This window comes from Meles meles, chromosome 10 (assembly GCF_922984935.1).
Source record: "Meles meles chromosome 10, mMelMel3.1 paternal haplotype, whole genome shotgun sequence".
NCBI classification, from domain to species: Eukaryota; Metazoa; Chordata; class Mammalia; order Carnivora; family Mustelidae; genus Meles; species Meles meles.
In genome coordinates, this window is record NC_060075.1 from 85,736,614 (window position 1) to 85,749,294 (window position 12,681).

Sequence of the window (12,681 nt, forward strand, 5' to 3'; positions counted from 1 at the left end):
TGATGTCTAAATATTTTTTAAATATTTTTTCAGTCCACTTTTTTTTCCATCCCCATGCTACCATTATCTCTTATCTAGAACACAAAAATAACTTCCCACCAACCTCTAAATATCTACTCTTGCCATTCTCAAACCCCCAGAACAATTAAGAGGATGTTTGTGGAGAATGAAAATATAATTGTGTAATCTCCTTGATTAAGATACATTAATGCCCTCTCACTGCTTTGAAGGTACAGTCCCGAATTCTGAGCATGCTCTCTAAGGCCTTGACTAATTCAGTCCTTGTTTATTTTTCCTCCATTACCTTCCTCTGGAAAAAAGTCTCTTGACTTCTTTTTCAAGTTTCAGGTTGACAGCACATTGGGAAAAAAGGGCTTTCCTTGACTTTTTATGTAAAATTGAGTGAGTGCATATACATAATATACCAGATTTCACTGGGAAAGCATTCATCACACTTAAGCTTGTTTAAAGACTACACATCCTGACATATTTTGAGGTCTACAAGAGCAGAGATCATGCCTCTCTTGTTCATTTTTCTGTCTTCAGTCCCTGACAACAATTGAGTGCTTAATAAATATTGATTAAATGAATATTGAATGAATGAATGAGTATTTCAGAACAGGACCTTGCATTTTAACTTTTCAAATGCAACACGACATTTGGAAATACCTGAGAACAGTGTATTTGGGCATTGATAATTCCATGTAATAATGTATAGTAATGGGAATCTAAAGGGAGCAATGTTATCTTTTTTGCTTCTTCTTTCCTACACATTTATGAAGGTCAATTCTGTATGAGGAATCAACTGGAAGACTGTATCAATAAGGGCCATATTCTTTTAACAAAGTGTCTTTGTAAGGGCAAAACTATGAAAGCTTGTAACGTATTCTTGTGCTTTCCAGTTCCTAAAGGTGCCTTAATATGACCTCGGAGATTGATGCCTGTAGGGAAAAGATTGAACTAAGCAATTGACTGAGACAAATTTGGCATTCTGTTTTAATTAATTCATTGTAAATTACCATTATTACTTTTTAAAGTTATAAAAGTAATAGCCATCTTCCATCCTGTTTTCATGCTCATATATTATATACAAAACTATATGCATATATCTAAGGGAACTCAGTATTTGCTTATTTTTTAAAAATAGGATTAACAATATATGTTCTCTGCAACTTGGATTACTCTTTGAATAATAATGATGAGCATCTTTTCCAACTCAATAGACATACATTTAATTCATTGAGGTTTTTGGTTTTTTTTAAGATTTTATTTATTTGAGAGAGAGTGAGAGAGAGTACATAAGAGGGGGCAGGGTCGGAGGGAGAAGCAGACTCCCTGATGAGCAAGAAACCCGAGGTGGGACTTGGTCCCTAGACCCTGGGATCTTAACCTGAGCCGAAGGCAGATGCTTAACGACTGAGCCACCCAGGTGCCCTAATTCATTGTTTTTAAACTATAGTTGCCCATCGTAGTTGTAACCACATTCTTAATCATATTCTCAATGATATTCAAACCATTTTCAGGGCTTTCTTACTACAAATACTGCATTGCATATTGTTATATATGTATTCTTATACCACACTGCCTTTATTTCTAGAGGATACAGTCTTTGAGATTACTGGCTCAAAGAATATGTTCACTTGTTTATTTATATTTTTAATGTTAATAGCTATTCATTATGTTTCCAAGTGATTGTAGAAGTTCATATGTGTGAGTTGGCTCCCCTATCCTCACATGGACATCTATCATTAGGACTCTCCTTCTGGTTTCTAGGTTAAGCTGTCTCTGCCACACCCTCTGTGGTGGGGAAGCCATAGTGACTCACGGCACGTCTGCTGGTTCTCTATTCTTAGTTACTTTCTAGGTCTCCCACTGGGGCATACTTGGACTTTTGGGTGACATCTATAGTATAGGGGAGTCTTGGAAGTGGTATTTGACAATTTTTAAAAAAGATTCACAGATGAAAGATCTCATGTTCTTCTGTTCTCTTTCCTTTGTAAGTAATCATATTTCTTCAGTGCAGGGACCTCTAACATTGCTTTTTAACACTGGAGTTTGAAAATTTTACCTAGATGTGTTTAGGAGTCTATATGTTTCATTAATCTGGCATCAGATTCAGTGAACAATTTCAGTCTGAAAACTCAAGCATTTCTTCATCTTAGGTAAATTTTCTTCTGTTTTTGTTGTTGTTGTTGAGTTATTATTTCTTTTCTATGTGTCCCTTTCCTCATTCTGGAGCTTGTGCTATTTACATGGGACTCTTGGGTCTGCCCTCCAAGCTGGTTACTCTTAAGATATGTATCTTCTTTAGGTTTTAGTCTCTTGTATTAGTTTTCTATGGTTTCTGTAACAAATTACCACAAATGTAATGGCTTAAACAATACAAATTTACTGTCTTACAGTTTTGTAGGTTAGAAGTCTGAAGTGGGACTGGCTGGGCTAAAATCAAAGTGTCAAGAGGATTGTGTTCCTTTCTAGAAGCTCTAGGAAAGAATCCATACCCTTGCCTTGGCAGCTTCTAGAGGCCACTCACATTTCTTGGCTTGTGGTTGGTTGGTCCCCTTCTTCTATCTTCAGAGCCAGCAATATTGCCTCTCTTTGCCCATTCTTGACTGTCACATCTCCCTCTGACCCACCTCTTCTGTCTTCCTATTACACTTTTAAGGACCCTTGTCATTACGGTGAGCCCCCCCCCGCTCCCCAAATAACTGAAGTTAACTCCCAATCTCAATGTCCTTAATTTTTTTTAATTTTTTTTTTAAGATTTTATTCATTTATTAGTCAGAGAGAGAGAGAGAGAGTGAGCACAGGCAGACAGAGTAGCAGGCAGAGTCAGAGGGCAAAGCAGGCTCCCCTCTGAGCAAGGAGCCCAATGTGGGACTCGATCCCAGGACGCTGGGATCATGACCTGAGCCGAAGGCAGCCGCTTAACCAACTGAGCCACCCAGGCGTCCCTCAAGGTCCTTAATTTAATCAGATCTGGGAATTCTCTTTCATCGCGTAAGGTAACATTCGCATGTTCCAGGAGGTAGGACATGGACATCTTTAGGGAGTCATTATTCTGCCTGCCACACCTGTGTTGTGAAATGGTCCTCCAGTTGAGTAATCAGTAGTAATTAGAGGAAGAGTAGACAAGAATGATGAGTGAACGGGAACTCAGCTAGGCCTAGAGATGATTTTCAGAGCTGTTTCCCGCAGTGCTTTTCCTATTAGCCTTCACAGAGCTTATTCCCTGGTACCCCATACTCCACACTCACTGACAAGTTGCCGTGGCTAGAGTGACTAACCACACGCTCCCATTCTCTTGTAGAATCCAGTGAACATGAAGACAAGAGTGCAGGTGCCTCAGGGGAGACACCCTCCCAGCCTTACCCTGCACCAGTGTACAGTCAGCCTGAGGAGCTGAAGGAGCAGATGGATGACACAAAATCAACTAAACCTGAAGAGAATGAGGAGTCAGACCCATTGCCTGATAACTGGGAAATGGCCTATACAGAGAAGGGTGAAGTCTACTTCATTGAGTGAGTTTCACACATTTCTTTCCATATTGCTACAAAGACTGTAACAGTGTACTAGTGATGCAGCACATAGAGATGTGGTCAAAATAAAATACTGAGTTTTATTTTTTCTGGTATGAGCTTCCTTCTTTGTAAGAGGATAATGGACAGTGCCTTAATGCAATTACATTACACGATAGATTACTGCTATAAATCAAAGAGTGAATTAAACAATTACACTGTAAAGTGTGTTACAATCATGGCTGAAAAGGCACATCTCTATGTGATGTTACTATTGAGTTAGAAATAATCTACCTATCATGGGAAATGTTTACTCTACTCTTTCAAGACCTCCGTATAGTCCAAATGCGATTAATGCCATCTTTTAACTAAGGTTGCTGGAAGCATCTACCATGGTGTTCACTGATGCAGCCATTTAGAGCAAAATACTTAAATGTCATAAAAGACAACATTTTGAGCATTTCATGCAGAGGTCAGATGTCAATAAAATTATTTAGTTTTATATCTGTAACTATATATCGCACTCACTTTTATTAATTTCATTCTATTTTTTGCTTACCATTTTTATGACTTCCCAAGGAAACAGAAATGCTAATCTTGAACTCCCTGGTGATACTGACTCATTCTAATCTTTTCTTGCCTTTTGGATTTGTTTCCTAAAAAAAGAAATTTATATATATTTTATTAACAATACTGTCTATCTTTCCTTTTCTTTATCTCCTAGGAGTAGAACCACTCTAAAAAAAAAAAAAAAAAAAAAAAAGTCCCAAATTGGAGATCTCAGCACAAAATTAAATTGTTGATGTAAATAAGACAATCAAAATATTCACTAGGAGGAGTAAAAACTAAAGATATTATAAATGAACAACACTTATTCCCTCTAACAAGACTCAAACAGAAAAGTTAATAGAACTTGAAGTTTTCAGTGCTGAATGTAGATAAAAAATATGTCAACTCTGATTATTCAAGAAAAAAATATTAAAACTGGATTTCCTTCTGCAACCTGGAGTGATTTGTGACTTAGATCTCCATAGGCAGAACTCAGTTGTGAAATTGAAATGTTACCACATGCCAATATTTAATTCTCATGTGAAGGTGGGAACTTGGATACATGTGGCCAAGGGAATATATAATGAGGTAATTACTTGGTGCGCTTCTTGACTCCAGCATGGGATGAGAAATGTAGTTTTTTGCAGAAAATGAATCTCTACCACTCACCTTTTGACAGATCTTGTAAACTTAAAAAAATTATAAGAATCTCTTGCATTATTTTTTATTGCTATAATCAATGACCCAAAGACATCTTTTATCAACTAATTAGAAAAGAAGGAGTCATATGGAATTTTTCAGATGCTCAAAAGTATTTAAATCTAAAAACATAACTTTGTTATTGATAGGCACAGCACAGGGTCACTCAAAGTATAAACCCTAGATGTGAGTTCACATGCTAATGTTCAGGAAAATTGATATTCAGAAGAAGGAGAATAATAATATATACATGTTTATGATATAATATAGGAAGAGCAAGGGTATGTATATGGAAATAATAAAAGAAAACCAGCATGACAAGCTGATTAAAGAACAGTTTCCTTACAAGGTTTCCAATAATGCAATTATAAAAATCTTTGTGATTATAAAATAATCTTTTCTCTTTTAAATAGTGTCAGATTTTGGGACTGTGAAGAAAAGGGACTTTGAGAGGCAGAAGTTGTGCTCCTGGTATATAGTAAATGATGAGGCTCTGTGAGGACTTGGGAGAATCTACCAAAATGATTTTATTAATACTTTAGTGAGTCATCCAGTGTTAGAATTCAAAGATCCATAAAATTTTGTACCTGTTCTCAAATTTATTGTTGAGATCTATTGTGCAAGTTGGAGAAGAGAGACATATAATTATGAACGATCAGTAAACAACTAAGTTCTGAGTTTTGTGATTCCATTCAGAGAAAGATATATTTGGACAGACTTAAGTAATAAAAGGAGGCATCATAGGAAGGTAAGGTCACACAGACTTGGCAATGTATAGACACAGCATTCCAAGTATAGGAACCCAGTCCCTGGGTTTACTGGGGATATGAGAAGACCTAGTGACCCTACTAGAGAATAGGTATTTATTGGTGAATCCTGTGAAATGATTGCTCTGTTTCTATTTTGCTGTATCATTAGTGCTTTTGAAAGACAGGCTGAGGGTTTTTTAGTTTATCTTCAGGAAAGAGTGAATGAGCAGAGGAGAAGATATAGATTGAGGTGGAAAATTAAGACACAAAAGAGGAGACGATACATTTTGGCCAGAAAGCTGGTGGGAGTAGGGGGTGGGGTGGGGATTCACTCAGAAGTTAGGAAAATGAAGCCTTGAGGTAAGGCTGAAGTGGGAGTGTGACAGGAAGGAGGTTCTTATAGAAATCAGGTCCAAATGCCCTACTTAAGGAGGTTCCTCCACAGAATGGAAGTACCCTGCACCCCTCCCTTCCTCTAGGACCAGTCCGAGCCACATCTTTCCTGTCTTGAAAAAGTCACCTTTGCATCTCAAGACTCTGTGTGATGAGTCCAAATATCAAACTAGGGAAGGATCAGTATCTTCATCATGTGGTTCCTCATCTCCAACTATGACCAGGTGCACCATGGTTTCCTGTCTCTCTGCCTACATTTCCCTCTGCTTTACTTTTCCCTCCCTTTTCACTGATTGTCTCCTGACTGCCTTCACTCTTTCCTCTGGAATGCCCCTTCCTTCCCAATTACACTTGGACACAATCAGCCTTTCAGCCCACCATCACTGACCTGTGAGTACCTTTGCTGTTGAAATAACAATGAATTCTTCTGTGAATATGAAGGGCCCTTGGAAACAGTCCGATAGAGCAGGACCTTGACAGGAGAGGGATCATGGTGGGGCAGTAAGAACTCTCTTGGGGACTAAGCCATGATGCACCCAGGAATTTCTAGCCAAGAAACTTAGAAAACAAGTACTATTTATAATATAAAAGTTTGCAGTCCTGAAGCAAACGCAAGGTAAAGAAGACAAAAAGGCAAGTAGAGGAAAGAGAAAGACAAAACAGATGGAAGGGAAGATAGATGTGTAGGGTAAGGAGAGCTGGCGTCAGTGAGAACTTCCCTCTGGTACAAATATTGTGAGAGTCACTTAAAGTAAGCAACACCCCTCATTATGTTTCTCTGAATTCTGTGTCCTGTGAAACAAAGGTTGTGATAAAACAGAAAACAAGTGAAACAAAGAAAAAGGATCCTGTGGTTCTGTGTATAAAATTTAAATATATGAATATAAATGTCTATTATTTATATTTATACATATACATTTTTGAATAGAAGAGGGGAATTCTACCTTGCTGAAATGTTAGTTCAAATACATCTTTTGTTTTTGAAAAAATATATACATACTGTGGATTTTGAATTAAGATAACAAGCAATTTCATTTTTTTGTCTTCTGTCTAAAATAAATATTTTAAAATATTTATTGGTTTATTCAGTATTGCAGAATACTTTATATGTCTCAGTACTTAACAAGTTCTGCCTTTAGAAGATGAGTGGAGTTTTTTTTTGTTGTTGTTTTTGATACTGAACACAGGGGTCAACTATATTTCCCACACTTTTCAGAACTGCTTCCTTTGATGAATATGTAAAAGCAGATTCCTTTTATCATTCACAGTGATATTTAATGAGAAAAAATGAGTATCTGAGGAAACATTTTTAAACAATGGAATTTTAAATTGTGTGCGAATGCTCTCTTCTAAACGTGCTTTAAAGCATTTATAATGTCTTCTGTTTAGTAGTTTTCATAAGACTTTGAAGTACATAATTCTGTTTAAACCCAGTTGTTTCCTTAATTCTTAACATCATGCTCATTAATAATGTCTTTTAAAATACACAGCTTATTAATTGTAAATTCATATTAGTAATAATAGTTACAACATATTGAGCACCTACTTTGTTCAGACTGTGTTCAGGTTACCTGAAGGGTAGTAGCTAATATATTCAGCATTTACATTGTGCTCACTTCTTCTCACTTTAGGAAGCTGAGGCTTGTAGAAATAAGTAACGTGCCCATGGTCATAGAACCAAGAATTCACAAAGCCAGTGTTCTTTGACGCCGCTTACTCAACACATCTGTATAGAGCACATACCATGTGCTAGGCACCATTTTAAACCCTGGGAATACAATAGTCAACAAAACTGACTCGGATTCATGCTTTCATCGGATACGGCCTTTCTCCAGGGTCCTTGCTCTCCATCATTTTGCTGTGGTGCCTGCATTACACATATTATATCATAACCACCTTGTGAGCATTTGATAGACCGAGTTCATAGGTGAGGTTCTAAGGCATCTTGGACAAATTAACATTCTTAAGGTCTCATAGTTCATCACCTTACAAAGCCGCTGCCATTACTCCGTACTTCCTCCACCGTATCAACAAATATTGGCTGAAATGAAAGTAAGCTTTCATATTACAAATAGTGTTGGTGTTTTCTTGGCCAGAAAGTCACTATTCCATAGGCTAAATGTTCCATAAAACAGAGCTGCCACAGGGTGTATCTGTATTAACATGCTTTGGAAATCCCACTACATCCCTTCTTTGTTTGGAGTCAGTTTGGTTAGTGACATAAAAGACACTGCTGTTGTTTTGGCAAAAAACAAACTGACAACAGGAACCTATTTGTTTACTACCATCTTTATGAATGGCAGTGAACACCATGTCATCTTAAATAATAGATTTTTAACAGCAGGCTTTTGAAACTGAAAATCAGGGGCACCTGGGTGGCTCAGTGGGTTAAAGCCTTTGCCTTCAGCTCAGATCATGATCCCAGCATCCTGGGATTGAGCCCCGAGTTGGGCTCTCTGGCAGCAGGGAGTCTGCTTCCTCTTCTCTCTGCCTGCCTCTCTGCCAACTTGTGATCTCTCTCTGTCAAATAAATTAAATTAAATAAAGAAACTGAAAATCACATCTGTGAAAAATGTCATGACCGTACATGGTTTCCTAAATCATTGTCCAGGCTGAATTTGCTTTTCAATTCTCAGGAAGACAAACATATAATCTATTTCCTCTTGTGTTGCCATTTCTATATTTCTGTAAGTTTTAAGTAAATTGTAATTACCTTTTCAAAAAAATTTAAAACTTCTATTTGTTAAAGAGTAGACAGAATACTTGGGAAATTTATTGGAGAGAAAAGTAACACCAGTTGTTTGGTATGAAGAACTCCAGATTTCTTATTCTAAGTGCAGCATATCACCGCCAGTCCAAAACGTGGTCTGTGCTTACTCTCTGTAATTTGCATTACGAAACAGTAGATATATTGAATTTTTTTTCATATTCTTTTTTATTTCTCCCTGTGCAAGACTCCAGTGCAATCCCCAGACAGAAAGTAATATGTTTTAGTCAAAACAGTAGCAACTCACACTCATGATATCCTGAACACTATTAATAATAAAATCTCTCTAAAAAATGTTTTCTACACATATGAAAGAAAATATGATGGCAAACTCACATAATTCACATGGTTAACAAAATTTGTTGGAATATTGTTTAGGAAACAGCCACTATAGAGGTCATGACAATAGCTTTCTATGTAGAATACCAATGTATAAATAGAGAAAGTAGTAAAACTGTGAAAGAATGGAGCCTTGAATGAAAAAGTTCCCACTGTTTATCATTGATTAGATCTGTCCAGTCATTGCCTTTAATCTTCTTCTTAGAAAGATTTTATAAAAGGAAGAGAAATTCTTCTAGAAAATGATGTAACCATTCTGAGGATTTTATTGACTATAATATAAAATGTATATAATATAAAATATATGTAATATAAAAAGTCAATTTATATACCTTTATATACCAATTTATATACCTTATATACCAATTTATATACCTTTAAGAACTAATGTTTAGGGGCACCTGGCTGGTGCAGTCCATAGAGCATGAGACTCTTGGTCATGAGGTCGAGTCCCACGTTGAGTGCTGAGATTACTTAAAAAAAAAAAAAAAAAAAGCAAACACTAACATTTATTTTTTAAATTATATAAAATGTAGTGTATCTCTAATTATTGTCTCAACCTATATGACAACTGCTATTGAAACTTTAACATCCAAACACATATTGAACTGCCCAATAGACTCTAAGACATTTACCTGGACCTTGTTTACCTTGTTCAAAAGATGATGCTTCTTGCAGTCAAACATCATTGACTTTAGTATCTGATTATTCTTCTGATGTAGTATTTCCCAGATGAAAATACATTTTACTATCAGTTAAAGACTAAGATTAAGAATTGGCTTTGTAGGAGGACTTTTTAAATTCAATGCATTTGTTACTATTTTAAGTCTATTACTATTTTTAGAGAAAACACAGTGAGGGAATGTGTTTGATAATGAAAGCTTCTTATTTGACTAATAAAATTTCAGTTGGTGAAACATCATCTAGTGTTTGTGCAGTATTGAAAACTTTATTTTGATCTGGGTGCAGTATGAAAGTAGGGGAGGAGAGAGGAACAGGAAACTGAAGGAAGAGGTTGATGAAAGGAGGACATCTCTTAAAATTAGCTTTGAATCGGATCACGCATGAGGATCCACTTATGAATACCTAAGAAACTGATAAGGGATTTATACCCTGACTGGGAAAACATAGAATAATGAAAAAATGGAATGGAGGATGGAGTGTGGCATGATCAATATGAAAATTTTCCAACTGGGTGACTCGGTCAGTTGGCTCTAGGATTCAGCTCAGGTCATGATCTCGGGATCCTGGGACCGAGCCCCACCTCAGGCTCCCTACTCAGTGGGAATTTGCTTGAAGGATTCTCTTTCTTCCTCTCCTTCTGCCCCCTCCCCTACTCACACGCTCTAAAATAAATTAATTTATTAAAAGAAAAAAGTGCTCCCTGTTTGATAGCAGTTTTATTAGGCTAATTCTTTAATATAGCTTCTAAGACCTAATATTCATATGTAATATTCATATGTTGTAAATCAGGAATTTTAAGACTTTAGTTTGGAAAAATATTCAGGTTGATTTCTGGGGTATTGAGAATGGTTTGATAGTTACCTCGTTGTGTTCTAGGGACAGATGAGCCTCAGGTCCTCCTATGCTACCATCGTAGCTCCACCTGGAAGAATATCCAGATCTGAGTGGAGAATTCAAGTTTATAAGGACAGAAATATTTCCAGTGATACTCTACATGCCCCCTCAATCACAGTGTCCTTTCTTCCATCTCTGTGCGCCCACAATTTAATATAATACCTACTAAACACAAGACATTCAACACAAAGGGATTTAAGGTTGTGGTTACTGTCTTCAAAAAGGAGATAAATGTCTCTCTTTCCACAAACCATAAATGACTCTTAATCTCACAAAACAAACTGGGGGTTGCTGGGGGGAGGTGGGGTTGGGAGAGGGGGAGGGGGTTATGGACATTGGGGAGGGTATTTGCTATCGTGAGTGCTGTGAAGTGTGTAAACCTGGCGATTCACAGACCTGTACCCCTGGGGATAAAAATACATTATATGTTTATTAAAAAAAAAAAAAAATTTGGAAGGGGAGGCGAACCATAAGAGACTATGGACTCTGAAAAACAACCTGAGGGTTTTGAAGGGTCAGGGGTGGGAGGTTGGGGGAACAGGTGGTGGGTAATAGGGAGGGCACGTTTTGCATGGAGCCCTGGGTGTTGTGCAAAAACAATGAATACTGTTACGCTGAAAAAAAAAATAAAAATTTAAATCCATAAAAAAAAAATGTCTCTCTTCCCAAACTATTGGCAAAGGCTCTGAGAAACAAATCTTTGATTATTCTCCAAGGAAGTGAAATAAAAGCAACTCAGTATAAATAACAGTGTTAGGTTTAGTATGCCCTTGGTTTTAGAGCATAAGAAACTTGGACTTGGGAATCCTACATAGCTGGGTCGAATGCCGGCTCTTTCACTTTCACACACGAGCTGTGTAACCTTGGGCAAGTTACTCACCTTCTCTGAAGCGTTGTTTTTCTAACTGTAAAGTGGAATTAAAAATATGAAGCCACAGAGGCTCATTAGCATTAAATGAGGTGATGGCTATGAGAGTTCTAGTGCAGTCCCTGACAAAGTAGGCAATCAGGAAATGTTACAAGATAATGAGAATAACTTTGCAATGGTATGCCATAATGTCAGCTGCGTTTCCTGTCCAAGAGAAGCATTTTCTATGCGAAGAGAATGTTTCTCCAGGAAGATAAAATGTTATTATTTAACCTGCACCTTTTGTCAGTTTGGCAAAGGTTAAACTTAGAAAACACACACACGCACACACACAGAAATGTCTAATTCATTATAAGTCAGCCTATGACATCCTCAAAGCCATTCTGTTATGAATTTAAACTAGTATTGCAGAGTGAAATTTCACTTCTGGTTTATTCCAGTCCTCCAGATAGATTCATTATATAGTTTAACATCAGGGAAGAGTTTGGATAAAACGTTTTTTAAGGTTTTTATCTTATAGACATTATCGATCAAGGTTTATTAATCTGGCACTGATGGAACTTGAATAGCTACTGACTTTACTCACTTTTCATGATCATCACGTTAACTCTATCCATAGAAATACATACAAAAGTAGACGACTGTGATTCAGCATTCCTAGAAAATATTTGTTTCATTCCCCAACGAGGGGGAAAAATTTTCTTTGCAAATGCGGTATATATTTGTGTATGTGTCTCTGTCTAAGAAACTAGTATCAGAATATAAGATCATATAACATTAGCCTCTTACCTTCCTGTCATTTGTGCACCACACAATTGGCTCAGATACCGAAAACTGATGTCTTGTTTAAATCTACTTTAGCAGTTGAAGTGAAAGGAAATCACATCCTCAAATCTGAGGAAAAGTGGTATGTAGATTGTGAAAAATCCCTCAATGATCCCATTTGTACAGTTTCCTGTCCAGTGTTTAATCCCATCTTCAAAGGTAATTGTCAAGGTTAAAAATACATAATTTAAGGGACATGGAAAAGCCACTTGGTCTGTTGTCTCCCAAATGCATTAAAAATATCTCCTTTGTAAGGTATCCTAAAGAAGCACCCAAATTACAAGGCTAGGGAGAGCCACTATTGGAAAATACTGCATGTATCTTCATGTGATGTTTAAGACTAACTACTACCCGCATTTTTTTCAGAATCATTTCAGAGGATCATCTAAAAATGCT

At 36.9% G+C, this 12,681-nt stretch overlaps 1 protein-coding gene across 4 annotated transcripts in view; it reads left to right on the forward strand.

The window, feature by feature from the left end:
* The window catches only part of MAGI2 (membrane associated guanylate kinase, WW and PDZ domain containing 2), a 1,383,262-nt gene that overhangs the window by 889,636 nt on the left and 480,945 nt on the right, over positions 1-12,681 (forward strand). For all 4 annotated transcript variants that reach the window (XM_046021617.1, XM_046021618.1, XM_046021620.1 and 1 more), the window contains exon 5: positions 3,311-3,521. In XM_046021617.1, the coding sequence (XP_045877573.1) occupies positions 3,311-3,521 (211 nt within the window). The remainder of the gene's footprint in view (positions 1-3,310; positions 3,522-12,681) is intronic.